This window comes from Panthera tigris, chromosome C1 (assembly GCF_018350195.1).
Source record: "Panthera tigris isolate Pti1 chromosome C1, P.tigris_Pti1_mat1.1, whole genome shotgun sequence".
NCBI classification, from domain to species: Eukaryota; Metazoa; Chordata; class Mammalia; order Carnivora; family Felidae; genus Panthera; species Panthera tigris.
Window position 1 is genome coordinate 71,875,676 of NC_056667.1, and position 17,496 is coordinate 71,893,171.

Sequence of the window (17,496 nt, forward strand, 5' to 3'; positions counted from 1 at the left end):
CAGATTAAAAAAGAAAAAAAAAAAAGGAGAAAAAGAAAGAAAGAGGAGTCAAACAAAATTAGAAATGAAACAGGAGAAATAGCTATCAACACCAGAGAAATACAGAAAATTGTAAAAGAATATTATAAAAAATTACATGTCAACAAATTGGACAACCTAGAAGAAATGGGTAAATTCATAGAAACGTATAACCTACCAAAACTGAAGCAGGAAGAAATAGTAAATTTGAAGAGAACAATTAATTACAAGCAGTGAAATTGAACTGGTAATCAAAACAACTCCCAACAAACAAAAGTCCAGGACCAGATGGCTTCACAGGCAAATTCTATCAAACATTTAAAGAAGAGTTCATACCTATTCTCAAACTTTTCCAAAAAATATAAGAGGAAGAAAAACTTCAAATTCATTCTATGAGGCCAGCATTACCCTGATATCAAAAAGACATTAGAAAAAAAGAGAATACAGGTCAGTATCTCTGATAAACATAGATGCAAAGGTCTTCAAAAAAATATTAGCAAACCAAACCCAACAACACATTTAAAAAATCATTTACCACAATCAGGTGGGATTTATTCCTAGGCTGCAAGGGTGGTTCAATAATTACATATCAATCAATGTGATACATCACATCAACAAAACAAAAAAGAAGCATATTATCATTTTAAGAGCTGCAGAAAAAGCAGTTGACAAAGTACATTCATTCATGATATAAAGCCTCAAAAGAGTAGGTTTAGAGGGAACATACCTCAACATAATAAAAGCCTTATATGAAAAACACACAGCGAACATCATAGTCAGTGAAGAAAAACAGAGAGTTTTTCCTAAAATCAGGAACAAGATGTCCAATCTCATCATTTTTATTCAACATAGAATTGAAAGTCCTGGCTACAGCAATCAAACAACAAAAAGAAATAAAATGCATCCAAATTGGTAAGGAATGAGTAAAACTTTCACTATTTGTAGATGACATTATACTACATATATAGAAAACCTGAAAGACTTCACAGAAAAATTGCTAGAACTAATAAATGAATTCAGTGAGGCTGCAGGATACAAAATCAATGTACAGAAATCCATTGCATTTCTACACACTAATATGGAAGCAGAAGGAAAAATTAAGAAAACAATTCCATTTACAATTACTCCCAAAATAATAAAATAACTAGGAATAAACTTAACCAAAGAGGTGAAAGATCTGTACTCTAAAAAGTATAAAACAGTGATGAAAGAAACTAAACAAATGGAAAGACATTCCATGCTCATGGATTGGAAGAATAAACATTGTTAAAATGTCTATACTACCAACAGCAATCTACAGATTTAATGCAGCCACTCTCAAAATACCAACAGCATTTTCACACAACAAAAACAAACAACTGAAAATTTGTATGGATCCAAAAAAGACCCCAAAGAACCCAAGCAATCTTGAGAAAGAAAAACAAAACTGGAGGTATCACACTTTTGGATTTCAAGTTATATTACAAAGCAGTAGTAATCAAAATAGTATGATACTAGCACAAAACAGACACACAGATCAATAGAACAGAATAGAAAACCCAGAAATGAACCCACAATTATATGGTCAATTAATCTTTGACAAAGGAGGCAAGAATATGCAATATGAAAAAGACAGTCTCTTCGACAAATGGTGTTTGGAAAACAGGACAGCTACTTGCAAAAGAATAAAACTGGACCACTTTCTTATACCATCTACAAAAATAAACTCAAAATGGATTAAAGACCTAAATGTGAGACCTGAAGTCATAAAAATCCTAGAGGAGAATATAGGCAATAATTTCTGATATTGGCTGTAGCAACTTTTTTCTAGATATGTCTCCGAGGCAAGGGCAACAAAAGCAAAAATAAACTATTGGGACTACATCAAAATAAAAACCTCTACACAGCAAAGAAACAACCAACAAATCTAAATGACAAGCTACTGAATGAGAGAATTTTTGCAAATGACGTATCTGATAAAGGGTCCAAACACATAAAAAGAACTTATACAACTCAACACCAAAAAAACAAATAATCCAATTAAAAAATGGGCAGAAGACATGAACAGACATTTCTCCAAAGAATATATACTGATGGTCAAGAGACATGAAAAGATGCTCAGCATCACTCATCATGAGGGAAATGCAAATGAAAACTACAATGAGACATCACCTCACACATGGGAGAATGGCTAAAATCAAAAACACAAGAAACAAGTGTTGGCGAGAATGTAGAGAAAAAGAACCTTGTGTACTGTTGGTGAGATTGCAACTGGTAGAGGCACTGTGTAAGATAGTGTGGAAGTTCCTCAAAAAAAAAAAAAATTAAAAATAGAACTACCCTATGACCCAGTAATCACACTACTATTTATCCAAAAACTACAAAAACAAACACTAATTTGAAAGGATATATGCATCATATGTTTATTGCAGCATTCTCTATGATAACGAAATTATGGAAGCCACCCATATGTCCACCAATAGATGAATGGATAAAGAAGAGGTGATATATATATTAATATATATATATTTATATGTATATATAAATATATATATATATTAATATATATATAAAAAAAATATATAAATATATATATATAAATATAATATATATATATATAATATATATATATAATGGAATATTATAAAGCCATAAAACGAATGACATCTTGTCATTTGCAACAACATGGATGGAGTTAGAGAGTGTAATGCCAAGTGAAATAAGCCAGTCAGAGAAAGACAAATACTATATGATTTCACTCATATGTGGAACTGAAGAAACAAAACAAATGACTAAAGGGGGAAAAAAAAAAGAGACAAACCAAGAAACAGACTCTTAACTATAGAGAAAATCAGATGGTTACTGAAGGGGATGTCAGTGGGGGAATGGGTGAAATGAGCAGAAGGGATTAGCAGTACACTTATCTTGAGAAGTATTCAGTAATATATGGAAATGCTGAATCACTATATTGTACACCTGAAACTAATATACCACTGTATGTTAACTACACTGGAATTAAAATAAAAAATAAATAAAAGACAGAATAAGATGGGGCACCCTGGGTGGCTCAGTCGGCTAAGGGCCCAACTATTGATTTTGGCTCAGGTCGTGATCTCAGGGTCATGAGATTGAGCCCCACATTGGGCTCTGCACTGGGCATGGAGCTGCTTAAGATTCTCTCTCTCCCTCTCCCTTTGCCCCTCCCCTGTTTGCGTGCTCTCTCTCTTAGAAAAATAATAAAATAAAATAAAATAAAATAAAATAAAATAAAATAAAATAAAATAAAATAAAATAAAATAAAATAAAAAAGGGGCCCCTGGGTAGCTCAGTCAGTTAAGCTTCCAACTTCAGTTCAGGTCTGATCTCGCTGTTTGTGGGTTCGAGCCCCACATTGGGCTCTATGGTAACAGCTCAGAGCCTGGAGCCCGCTTCAGATTCTGTGTGTCCCTCTCTCTCTCTGACCTTCTCCCACTCACACTCTGTCTCTCTCTCTTTCTCAAAAATAAACATTAAAAAAAATTGTAAATAAAATAAAAAATAAAAGAGAATAAGATAACAGGCCAATTGATAAAAATAAATAAAAGTTAAAGACAGGATAACTGATGGTTGCTTGGTACAGATAAAAATGCTTGGAACAGGAAGTAGAAAATACAGATATGAAACCCAGACTTACTGCTTACTAACTAATATGAATTGGAACACATATAACTTCAATAAATTTCAATTTCCTCACTTACAGAGTGTCAATAAGATTTATCTTACTAGGGTTGCTTCGAGATTAAATGAGATAATAGTTCTTCAATAAATACAATTCTTGGGGCTCCTGGGTGGCTCAGTCAGTTGAGCCCGACTTTGGCTCAGGTCATGATCTCACAGCTCCTGAGTTCGAGCCCCGCATCCGGCTCTGTGCTGACAGCTCAGAGCCTGGAGGCTGCTTTGGATTCTGTGTCTCCCTCTCTCTCTGCCCCTAACCCACTCACATTCTGTCTCTGTCTCTCTCAAAAAATAAGTAAACATTAAAAAAATTTTTAAAGGGGTGCCTGGGTGGCTCAGTCGGTTAAGCGTCCGACTTCAGCTCAGGTCACGATCTCGAGGTCCGTGAGTTCAAGCCCCGAGTCAGGCTCTGGGCTGATGGCTCAGAGCCTGGAGCCTGCTTCCGATTCTGTGTCTCCCTCTCTCTCTGCCCCTCCCCCGTTCATGCTCTGTCTCTCTCTGTCTCAAAAATAAATAAACGTTAAAAAAAAATTAAAACAGGAGTACTGATGCATAGGGGCACTTGTACCCCAATGTTTATAGCAGCACTCTCAACAATAGCCAAATTATGGAAAGAGCCTAAATGTCCATCAACTGATGAATGGATAAAGAAATTGTGGTTTATATACACAATGGAGTACTAGGTGGCAATGAGAAAGAATGAAATATGGCCCTTTGTAGCAACATGGATGGAACTGGAGAGTGTGATGCTAAGTGAAATAAGCCATACAGAGAAAGACAGATACCATATGTTTTCACTCTTATGTGGATCCTGAGAAACTTAACAGAAACCCATGGGGGAGGGGAAGGAAAAAAAAAAAGAGGTTAGAGTGGGAGAGAACCAAAGCATAAGAGACTGTTAAAAACTGAGAACAAACTGAGGGTTGATGGGGGGTGGGAGGGAGGGGAGGGTGGGTGATGGGTATTGAGGAGGGCACCTTTTGGGATGAGCACTGGGTGTTGTATGGAAACCAATTTGACAATAAATTTCATATATTGAAAAAAAATAAAAATAAAAATAAATAAATAAATTAAAATAAAATCATTACAAATAGAAAAAAATTAAAAAAAATTTTTAAATAAATACAATTCTTTCCTTTCATTTTTGCTTCTGACTCCACCTCTATTGTTCTTGAAGGAATTGATTATAATCCAATTTAGAATCAGCCATCAGAAGCTCTATGATTCTAACAGTTTTGTAATGAGAAGTGGTATACCTGATTTTGAGGATTATCCATGGCCTCTTCCTCTTCCTTTCTCCTCATCAGTCATTTACTATACACTAGCATACTAGAGGGCAGGCAGAAAACCAGAGAGGACACAGTAGATTGCTTATGAAATCTTGCTAAGTTGATAAATTAAGGAATAAATGATGTCAAGTCAAGTAGTTTAGTTATATTTTAAGAGATAAATCAATATGAGTAGACTATAGGACAATCCTAATAATTCCTTCAAGTGGACAGAAAAGTAGCAACTGAAACTTTATGTAGTCACTTCACGAAAAAAAAAAATCCAAATTTTATATTCAAAATAACAGAGGCACCTGGGTGGCTCAGTTGGTAGAGCATCTGACTTCGGCTCAGATCATGATCTCGCAGTTTGTGAGTTTCAGCCCCACGTCGTGCCCTGTGCTGACAGTTCAGAGCCTGATGCCTGCTTCGGATTCTGTGTCTCCCTCTCTCTGCCCCTTCCCCGCTCATGCTCTGTCTCTCTCTGTCTCTCAAAGATGAATAAATGTTAAAAATTTTTTTTTTATATTCAAAATAATGAACCAGAAGAGAATCCTGGGAGTTAGTGCTAACCATTTTCCACTGACATGTCAATTTCCTCCTACAGGAAAAAGCCTACATGGTTTTGAGTAGCTCAGCGATAAAGGAAATAGAAGTTATTATCCCCTTCATGAAGAAGGCTGTGGAGCTGGTGCCTCTAAAATACTTAGCCCTGTTCTGTATGCTCCAGTGACAGAAAGACATAATGAAACTGGAGGAGAGCCAGAGAAAAGAAGCCAAATTGGCAGGTAAGAGGAAGACTAGAAGCATTTAAGTTCTTAGAAGAAAGAGTCCTAGATTCTTAGAATTGGAACTATTCTTAGACATCAAATATACCAATTCCTTATGCTTCCAGAATATTCCTGATGAATCATAAATAGTTTAGTTATCAGAGGCCTATGATATGCTGGGGACTGACTAGAATCCTTCCCTTTTTTTTGCAGCCTATGTCCAAATGATCACATCAAATATATCTCAAGTGCATTCACTTCTCTGATATCCACTGCCATCATGCCGGCCCAAGTCATCTTTCTTTCTCATTTCGGCTGCTACAATAGCATTGTAACTGGTTATCCTCTTCTCTGCTCCTCATAACCATGTTCCAACTTCCCAATCCATTGCAACCAGAGTGACTGTAAAACGCAAATTAAATCATGTCATTGGCTTACTTAGAATACTTCAATGATTTTCCATCTACTTCAGGATCAAGTCCAAAGTAATAAACATGGTCCTGAATGATTTGGCTCCTGCCTCCTTTACTAATAGCCCTTAACTTTGCTTTTTCCTTGGCTCACCAAGGTCTGTCCACATTGGCTTCCTTTCAGTTCCTATAAAGCTAAATGCTTTCCCACATAGGACCATCCCATATAACAATAACCACCACCACTACCATTACAGCTAACATTTATCAAATTTTTAGTATGTGATTGGCCCTGTGAGAAGTGCTTTAAGTGCATTATCATATTTAATCCCCACAAGAAACTCCATGAGGTGGTTTTTTCATCCTTTTACTGTTGAGAAAACAATATTCAGAGAAATTAAGGTACTTCTCTAAAGCAAGGTAAGTCCAAAGGTGAAAAGTATGCTATATTGCATATTCCAGTAAAGTTCTTTCTCTCTACCCTTCCCTAGCTAGATCATACCATGCTTTATGGTCACAAGTCATATGTCATTTCCTCAAAACAGTCTTCTGTCATTTTCTGGTCTAAATTTGGCACCTGTGTCATAGTCTCTTAAACTTTTCCTCTATAGAATGTATCACAGTTTGTCATTATGTATTTCTTTATATAGTTGTTATTTATTTAATATCGTCAAACCTCCAACAGACTTTAAGTTTCATGAAGGCAAGGATCAGGGGTCCAATAAATGTGAATGAATATAAATATAAAAAGCTGCTGAATACATGATTGAAGAAAGTCATCCAAACATTCTAAGAATGAGGTGTTGAATCACACCATGGGAGAGTCTAAGTGTTAGAAATTCTATTAAAATATTTTTGTCTACAAAAAAAGCTGTTCCCTTATAATGTCTATTCACTGATCCTAATTCTGGTCTCTTGACCCATACTGAAAAACTGGATTCTTTTCTCTTTTATACCTCTTTAAATATTTTCAGTCTAGAAAGTTAAAGGCAGAGAAGACTGGCAATTAAGGTGGGATAATTTCAGATTTATTCATAAAAAATAGAATGCTAGAGTGAAGAGGACGAAAGGGTATCTTTTGGAATTCCAGATATATTTAGGGCACATTCACAGCAATTCATTATTTGCCTACACTATATGAATGTAAGAAGAACACAGACCTGAGATATTGATGGGGCTGCTGCTGTTGGCATGCTATCATAAACTGCGTTCTGATGGTATAGATCAAGAAAGAAACAAAACTGGAGGATGCCAATTAAAGACAATTAAAAGACTTACAGAAAGATTGGGAAAAGTAAAAACTAGCTATTCAATTACCACTAACCTCAGATGTCTCAAAATTACAAGACTTTTGTCAGGAAGTGCGACCATATCTTCCCATAACTCTTGTGAGTTCTGTTTTAACAGAACTCTGGATTAGATGAACTATATTTCTAATATTTTGAAATTAAGAAGATAAAATAAAAGCTGGGGATTACCAAGAGGCAAAAATAAAATATTATTTAGGCATTACATATTTTTAACTCAATAGAGCCACTAAACTTCTTTTTTAAGTCTTCATCTCCTATCTTGAATGAGAAAGATGGAGCCTCAAATATGAAAAGGCCCTTTTGTTTGACAATATATTTGACACTTAAAACCTTTAGACAACTTGTAGACCAAGTGGCTGTTAAACCAACACGAAACATCCCTAGCTATGGTAAATTACTTGATGGTGGGGGGATCCTTCCACAAAGTATATGCCTATCAAATCATCAAGTACACTTTAAATATCTTATAACTTTGTCAACTCTACCTCAATACATTTTGGATTTTGAGATGTAGATTTTGAGTTTGGAGCTCTAGGTTTTAATCTCAGCTCAGCAATTTATTAGCTATGTAACTCTGAACAGGTTTCTTACTGTGCTTCAGTTTCCTCATTTCAAAAACCAGAATAACAAAATGTGTCTTGTCAAATTGTTTGAGAACTGAATGAAATACCACAGTATTAAAAATCACCTAATATTATGCCTGGGATATAGAAAATGATCAATAAATGTTAATTTCTCTCCAATAACAGAAATCCACTCTCTGCCAAAGCACTCCATTTCCTCTTTGGGTAACACTAGCAACGGGTTCTTATGCTATGTGGAACTAGTCCAAAATTACCAGGTAAATTACACTTAGAAGTTTAATATAAGATATTATATTAAGAAAAGATGCTCTTCATTGGTATTTTAACTTTGGCTATTAATTCTAGTTTGTATATATTTCTTAAGCGATTTATCACTCTGAAGTGGCAGAATTTAATTTCTTTGAGTGACCTTAGAAAAATATGAGTTACAATTATATTTGAGAAGTCTTGAATGATCTAATTGATATAAATCAATACTCCATTGAAATTTTCCTTCTCAGTAAAAACAAAAACAAGAAATTCTCCTTCTAGTGATTCAGGATTAATTGGTATGGCAATGATCTTTTAAGATTAAATGGAGCTTTCTTATTTTTATTAAGAATAATGACTAAAAATAACAAGGAGGGTGCCTGGGTGGCTCAGTTGGTCGTCTGAGTCTTGGTTTCAGCTCAGGTCATGATCTCACCATTCACAACTTAGAGCCGCATGTAAGGTTCTGTACTGACAGCCAGGAGCCTGCCTGGGATTCTCTGTCTCCCCTCTCTGCCCCTCCCCTGCACGTTCTCTCTCATTCTCTCTCAATCTCTCTCTCTCTCTCTCTCTCTCTCTCTCCCCCTTCCTCCTTCTCTCTCTCTCAAAATAAATACATTTAAAAAGAAGAATAACAAAAGATAAGAATATCAGAAACATATTGCTGTTTTACTACAAGACCAGAAAATATAATTGTTTAGTTATTTAAGATTGCAAAATAACTTTTAAGAAAATTTCATTTTTATCTAAGTCGTAAGATAGGTTAGAGAGAATAGAATTTGCTCATTTAACCTATTAAATGGTACCACTTGTTTTTTGATAACCCAGCACACTTTGTAAATAAACTCACTTGCTTGTATCAATTTACCATTTTATATATGTTACACAGGTTCACTTGTTAGAAAATGTTTTAGCTGGCTTTTCCTAGTGCAGTTAATAAAATTACTGCTAACATAACTGATTCAAATATAACACAAAGCCTCCTACTCCTGCAAATTTAAATGTAAATTTAAACAAGTCAAACTTTTTTTGAGGAAAGAGATTATAATACGCTTTCCAGTATATTACCTCTTAATCTTTCAAATCTCAAGAAAAATATTTTTAAATTTAGTAACTTTATTAACTATTTTATGGTTTGAGAAGTTGTAGCTTTTTAATAATGAAAAATGTTAAGGTCAAATTTAGATTGAAATGATCAGAACTAAAATTAAAGATCAATTAGAAATAAGAATGCTTCTGAGATTATAAGTATATTGGACAAAAATAACAGTAACTGCATTTCCCCTCATTTCTCTTGTATAGTAGAGTTTGTCTGTCATAACACAAGTGAGTTTAAATTTGTAGGAACTATGAATTTTATATTCTGAATTTTATAACCATAGGTGGTGGTTAATGTGACTCGTAAACATGCTTACAGATGACGAAAAAAAAAATAAAAGAGCATAAAATAAGCTTACTGTTTCACCAATCTTTCCAACGTTTCCTTGATCTCCTACTTCTCCCTGTTGATAAATAATGTAAAGTTGTAAAAATAATTATTTTTCAAACAAGATCACTCATGACATTGCTTCCATTTTCATTTTTAATGTAATTAGTCAAAAGGTAAAAAAAAAAAAAAAGGTAAAACTTAGTTCATCAAAACTCTGTGATGGTATACCTGGGGAATGTCATCTTTCCACTCCTTCTGTTCAAATGGTATTTACCTATTTTCTTAAATTACATGCTTCCATTTATGACTTTTAATAACTTTTAAAACACGCAAATAAGTTTTAAAATGAAATATTTGTTGAGGTGTACCCTGTAAGGGGCAGAGTGATAAGGGCTGTGGAAGATATTAAGAAGAATAAAAATAAAGCCTTTGCCCACAGGAAAGTGCTATTTGTTTCAGGGGAAAGGATCTCACAATGCGAGGCAGAATACAGGCAACAATTAAGTGGTAAGAGAGTTCATAGGGGCTTGCACACTGTGGGCTGAGAAAGCTGGCACTAGCTTCACTGGGGAAGGAGTGTATATTCATTCATAACCTTAATTAGAGTCTATAGTCTCTAACACTCTGAAAAGTCTAAGCTTTTCACCAATCGTTTGGTCGCAAACTTGACCTAACCTGAATTTATTTTGTAGCAAAGCTCGATTTGATCTGAGTGAGGCTACTCATAGTCTTGTTTATTTTAATTAATGTGAACATCCTTATGTTTCACCACAGAAATATTAGTGTTTCTAACTATGGTGTGCTTCCCATACCCTGCTGGCAACGGTAAGTAAAATATAGTATACGCACCATGTTATCTTGTGATAATTCAAATAGCAATGATTTCAGATAATAGATCATAAAACTGTGTTTGAGTTGGGCCCTGAAGAACAGGTGATACTTCACCAGTGATAAGAAAGGTCCATTTTTGGTATGAAAGGTAGAAGATTAAATTCAGGGTGCCACATATAATCTGACAGGAATGTAATCTTATTTATAGAAATAGGAAATTAAACCATCAATTTCTGTTTAAAAATTGGTAATTACAATTCAGTGTGGAATAGTAAAATGTTAAACTGCAATAAACAATATGTAGCCACTAATGACATACAGAGAGCTACTAAGCATTGAAATTGGCTGGTGGGACCTGAAAAGTAATGTAAATATAAAATACACCCTAGATATTAAGCACTTTGTACCAAAAAATAATATATCTCGTTAATAATTTTAATATTGATCCCATGTTGAAATGATAATATTTTCATATCTTGGGTTAAGTAAAATATATTACTAAAATTAATCTCACTTGTCTCGTTTTACTTTTATATTGTGGCTCACATGTGTGATTCATCTTACATATTCTATTTGATAGTGCTGATTTTAAGCACTAAAACCTAGTATTCACATGAGTAACCAATTTGAAATAATTTTTTAAAGACTATGCAAATTTTCATTTCATTTCTATATGCATACATTAAACAGTAAACACTGGAGCACTGTAGTAGTTTGTAAACCCTAGTTTTGACTGACAATTCACTAGATGGCTTTTATAAAACATTTGTGGCAGAATAATATATAGATTATTGATTTCCTTGTATTTCCCCCTCCTTATCCAATACCCCTCTCAAATTCTAAGGGAGATGGACAGTTTATGCTCTTTAGTCTTAGGGGAGGTTTGTGTTAACAGGTAGAAAGCAGAAGTCGGTTGCAGATTACCTGCATACCTGCTTTAGTTTTCAGAGAGCCTGAAGTTAGGAGGTGAGTTGTCTTTGAGGGCAACAAGAGAGAGAGGAATATTTCCCCAGGCCTAGGGAGAGAACAGAGATCCTAGGGTTCTGTAAAAGGTGGTATGACCCTTAACCAACTCCCAAGTGCTCCCTCCAGGAGTGTCAGCATCCCTCAAGGGAATGCCAGGTTCTGGTCAATAGCTATATTACGCACCAAGACTAAAATTTCAGGGACAAATACAAGGAGCAGGACATTAAAGAACTCCTTTATCTGCTGGCCCTGCAGATGCTGGCATGATTCTAGGAAGGAGGCAGGATGTCAATATGATTAAGATTCAGTTTCTTGCCAGTTTAACTAGATGGTAGCTCACAGGTGGAAATTTTAGAGCTATTGGACAGTACAGAGATTAATCTCAGTCAAGGAGAAATAAGCTTTCTGTTGATAAATATCATGCTTCCATTTTTTGTATAACTGGAAAGTCAGGTACACATATCCTCCCCAGGATAATTTCAGCCACAGGAAGACAAGCTGATACATTAGAAAATATTTTAGCTCATATTTCTTTATTAAGTAACCTAAAAAAATATTGTTTGGCTTTTCCTTAGATTCTAGTATCACGAAAATAACTAGTTTCATATAAATGATGAATTCTAACTTTAAGAAATTTAGCTATAGTGCTGTAAAGTTTTTTAATTTTTCCTTAAGTTTTAATTTTTTTAATGTTTATTTTTAAGAAAGAGAGAGAGAGAGAGAGAGAGAGAGAGAGAGAGAGAGAGAGAGAGAGAGAGAACAAGAGGGGAGGGGCAGAGCGAGGGAGACACAGAATCTGAAGCAGGCTCCAGGCTCCCGGCTGTCAGCACAGAGTCCGATGCGAGGCTTTAACTCACGAACCGCGAGATAATGACCTGAGCTGAAGTTGGACGCTTAACCAACTGAGCCACCCAGGTGCCCCAAATTTTTCCTTAAGTTTTAAATTTGTATAAATTGGGGTGCCTGGGTTGCTCAGTCAGTTATGCGTCCGACTCTTGATATCAGCTCAGGTAGTGATCTCACGGTCGTGGGACTGAGCCCAGTGTCGAGCTCCATGCTGAGCATGGAGCCTACTTGGGATTCTCTCTCTCCCCCTCCCCTGATCATACATGCTCTCTCTCTCTCGCTCTCTCTCTCTGTCTCAAAAATAAATAAATAAATAAACATGAAAACAATTGTATAAATAACCAGTTCTTATGAGCTAGTTTCTTTTAGTTCTTAGTATTATACATATAACCTGCTGCATGGCTTTATATTTGTTGGTGTTCAAGTCATTCAAAACTTGGAAACAAGGCAAAAAAGTAGGTGACCCATCCTTTCAGTGACAGTAAGTGGTGAAGGCCACCCCGGTGACTATCTAGGCAACGTACTTAGAATCACTGTAATTGCTTAAAGGACCCAGACTATGCAATGTAAATTATATGTTATGTATATGTAAATTATATATTATGTATATGTAAATTATATATATATATATATATATATATATATATATATATGTAAATTATACATCTATATAATATATAGGTAAGGGTTCCTGGTGGCTCAGTTGGTTAAGGGTCTGACTCTTGATTTTGGCTCAGGTCATGACCTCATGGTTCATGGGTTTGAGCCCTTCAGTCAAGCTCTGTGCTGACAGTGTGGAGCCTGCTTGAGATTCTCTGCCTCCCTCTCTTCTGCCTCTTCCCTGCTTTCTCTCTCTCTCTCTGTCAAAAATAAATAAACAGAACACATACACACACACACACACACACATATATATGTTTAGTGAAGTTATATTAACTTGTAGATTTCTGTCCAGTGAAATGAACAGTTGGGGCCCCCAAATTGTGGTTTATTCTCCTGTATCTACCCACAAACTTTAACATCTCTTTTTTCAATTGCGTATCTATTCAAATAAAGATACATATATAAACACAGTCACAGTCATAAATATTTATAGATAGATATATAGATATTGATATAAAGCTATATGGCTTCTCAAATGCTATTTGAGCCAGTTTTAACATGTTACTGGTTTCCTCATTAATAAGTTGAATAGAATCTTTGACAGGTGTTCATATTATATTTTTATTAAAGTCATCATTTAAAATTTTTGAAAACTATACTTTACAACTGGTAATAAGTCAGCCACTTTACCTTTAAGCCTTCTGGTCCTGGTTCACCTGCATACCCCTTTTGACCTGGTTTTCCCTAGAAGAGAACAGAAAAAAAAAGGAGTTAACATTTAATTATTTTCATTTTTAGAAGTTTCCAAACATTTATGTAATTCAGACCATTCTATGAGATGAAATACTTCAAAATTATTTGATAAGTGTATTTTATCATACGCATTAGCCATGGGTATGGCTACAGTGTTTAACAGTTTACGATATGCCCAGCACAGTTCTAGGGGTGGGGGCTGGAAGAGTGCACGAAGCATACCTCTCCTACATAGACCTTACATTCTAATAAGGATGATATAATATTAAAAAAAATAAGTAAAACATATAGTATCTTAGGTAGTGGTAAAAGTGAAGGACACAAAGTAAAGCAAGGGAGGGAGATATCAACTGCTGTGGGGGTTTTGTTCAAATTTTTAATAGGAGTTCTCTGAGAAGGTGGCAATTGAGTAAAGACTTAAAGGGACAAGTTATTTGGCTATCTGAAGAAAGTGTATTCCAAGCAGAGGAAAAGAGCATGTGCAAAGGCCCTGAGGCAAGAATGTGACTGGTGTGTTGAAGAAACCATGAAACCATGACAAGTCAATGAAGCTGGAACAGAGTAAGAGGAAAAGATCAGTAGAAGATGAGGTCAAAGAAAGGAATGGGGAATGGGAAGCCAGGTCATGTAGGGCCTGGTAGGTTATAGTAAGGGCTTTGCCTTTTACTCTGAATGAAGCATGAAGCCTTAGAAAAGCTTTGAGGAAAGAAGTGTCATTATCTATGCTTTAACAAGATCACTTGGATGCAAGAGCAGAAGTAGGCAGTCCAAAGAGGGCTGAAATAACCTGAGCAAAAGATGACAGTGGCATAGGTAGTAAGAGAGAAGGTTGTGAGAAGTGGTAAGACTGTGTATATAGTTTGAAGGCAGGGATTACAGGATTTGCTCACAGACCGTGTGTAAAATGTGGGAGAAGGAGAAGAGTCAAGAATAAATTCAAGATGTTAATCTGAGTAAGGGACTAAATGAAATGGAGAAGACTGTAAGAAGAAAGGTTTGGAGGGTAAATTGGGAGCTCAGTATTGGACACTGCTATTTGATAGTCTTGTCAGATACCTAAGTGCAGAGATTGTCTGATAGTTTTACATGCCCAGAGGTTCAGAGGGTAGAAAAATTCTGATTTAAACGTATGATTTTGGAACTCACCAGCATTTTGATGGGATTTAAAGCCATAAGACTTGACCAGCTTATCTGGTCCAGTGTAAATAGAAAAGAGAATAAGTCCACAAATCAAACCACTCCAAAATTTTAGAATTTGAAGAAATGAGGAAAATATGCAAATTTCCTACCAGAGAGTTAGGAGGAAGACCATGCAAGTGAAGAAAGTGCTTCCAGGAGGAGAGTGTGATCTTGTCCAATTCTGAAGATTATTGAGTAACATGATGACTAAAAAATGACCATTGAATTCCACAATATAGAAGTCACTGATGACCTTAATGAGATGATTTGTTTTGGAGTAGTGGGGACCAGAATGGTTTCAGCAGACAGCATGAGGAGAAAAAATGGAAAGAGCATGTATAAACAATAATTTTTTTAAAGTTTATTTATTTTGAAAGAGAGAGAAAGAGAGAGAGACTGAGAGTGCAGGGGAAGGGTAGAGAGAAAGGGAAAGACAGAAAATCTCAAGCAGGCTCCGTGCTGTCAGTGCAGAGCCCAATGTGGGGCTCAAAACCATGAACCATGAGACAATGACCTGAGCCAAAACCAAGAGTTAGACGCTTAACCGATCGAGCCACCCCAGGGCCCCGACAATAAAATTGAGTATTTTTACTGAAGAGGGAAGGTGAAAAAGGTAACACCTGGAAGAAAACCTGGGATCAATATAAGTTTTGTGTTTTGTTTTTAAGCTGGAAGATATAATAACATCTTTATTTTCTGATGGAACTGATCCATTAGAGAGAACAAAGTTATGATGCAGGAGAAAGTGGGAATAAGTAGGCAAGAGAATAAGATATGTAGCAAACAAGTAGAAGTTTGACCTTAGCTAGAAAAATGGCTGTTCATTCACCGTAACAGGAGAGAAGGCAGAGTCAATGGCATAGATACAGAGAGGTGGGTAGAAGCAATACTAGAAACTAGAAAAAGAGTATGGAAATAGAATTCAGAATGCAATCAAAGGGATAATGTGGTGTTTTAGGCATGATGAGGAAGGATGTGAGGTTATGAGGGAAGTAGGAATAATGGAAAGGCAACAGGATCGATGGGTTAAAATTCTTATTGGGACTGTGGGACTAGTTATAAGAGAAAATGTACTAGAAAGAAAGGAGATTATGGTTGGAGAGTGAGAAGTTTGAAACTGAAAATAAGGAGAAGCTGGTATTATTGGTAATGACAAGGTAAAGGTTATGACCACAGCAGTCAGTACCTAAAGAGAGCAGAGAATAAGATCACTGCAGGAGAGGATGTCAAGTCCTAGATATTGGGTAGATCAATCTACAGTATGTGGTTTCTAGTACTTAACAACTGATATCTGATTATACAAAATTTGATGGAAAAGTGTGTGGGGAGATTGTTAAATATAATACTAATTTATAATACTTGCCAGGGATTATAGATTTGCATTTTCTTATTCCTATCCATTAACAAATACTTCCCTATTGTTCTTTCTTAAAACAAAACAAACAATTCTCCAGCTTTCATTGTATTTTGACTACATACAAAAACTTTAGTAACTTTAAAATTATATTTAGGACTTCTATGCAAAAAGTTGTTCTAATTTTTACCTCTACCTTGCTTGAAATTGTCTAGTGCTTTCCTACCAAGCACAAAGTAAAGAATAAAAAACATCTTATTACTCTTAAGTGTCAATTGCTCTGTAATCAATTTGCAGATATAGGAGAAGAAATGTAATTAAGAGTCTAAATTATTAGATTAGTCTATGATATTTACAGAAAGAATTTTGAGTAATACACTTCATTCACATTGTTTTGGAAAAAGCCTTAGCAAGAATATTTCTTTCATCTTTAGTAATGTAATACTCAGACATTATAGTAATTAAGAAGTAGTTATACATCATCTCTACATTACAGAAGGAATCTCACTGGAATCTGTATCAGCCCATTTATAATCTCTTTGAATTCAAGAAATTCAGAGCATCAGGGCTGGAGTCATCACTTTGGGTACTATTTAAATTTTGTCATATCAGCTTTCTCTTGAGCATGTAATGCTTGAGCATGTAATAGTAAATTAAAGACTTATTTTAATATTTTAAAAAAATGTGGACAATGTCTTGCAGGGTTGTTTTCCAGATTAGAGATGATTCATATAACATACTTAGAGCAATACTAGGCTTAAATTGATCTGAAACCAATGGAAGCGACAATAGTAATAAATATTAAGACTCAGTAGATAAGATGCAATCATGGCTCTCCTGAGTTCTAGAGAAGTAAATTTTAAATGAGTACATTTTAAAAGGTGCAAAAGAAAAAAAATTACTGTCTCCTTAAATGTAAAAATGTTTTAAGAACCTGTATATTATGATGTTTCTCATAAGAAAGAGATGTAGTTCATGTGAGTCTAAGAATTCCTCTTAAAATAAATGTGATAGACACACCTTAAGTATCTCATGATAATGTAAGTTTTGGTCACGAATGCCCAAATTCTTAAATAACTTATTTTCAGAACTTGAAAACAGGCCATTCGTATATTACTACACAATATTAACTGAAGAAAAAGTTGACAGAAAATGCATCTTATTTAGCTTTCCATAATTTTACTAGCACACTTAGACAACAGAAATTTCCAGAACATCATTAAAATGGCTAAG

At 35.1% G+C, this 17,496-nt stretch overlaps 1 protein-coding gene across 1 annotated transcript in view; it reads right to left on the reverse strand.

Moving 5' to 3' along the window:
- The window catches only part of COL24A1 (collagen type XXIV alpha 1 chain), a 398,425-nt gene that overhangs the window by 210,403 nt on the left and 170,526 nt on the right, over positions 1-17,496 (reverse strand). Inside the window, exons 23-24 of the mRNA XM_015536213.2 lie at positions 13,668-13,721; positions 9,760-9,804 (exon numbers count right to left, since the gene is read on the reverse strand). Of these exons, the coding sequence (XP_015391699.2) occupies positions 9,760-9,804; positions 13,668-13,721 (99 nt within the window). The remainder of the gene's footprint in view (positions 1-9,759; positions 9,805-13,667; positions 13,722-17,496) is intronic.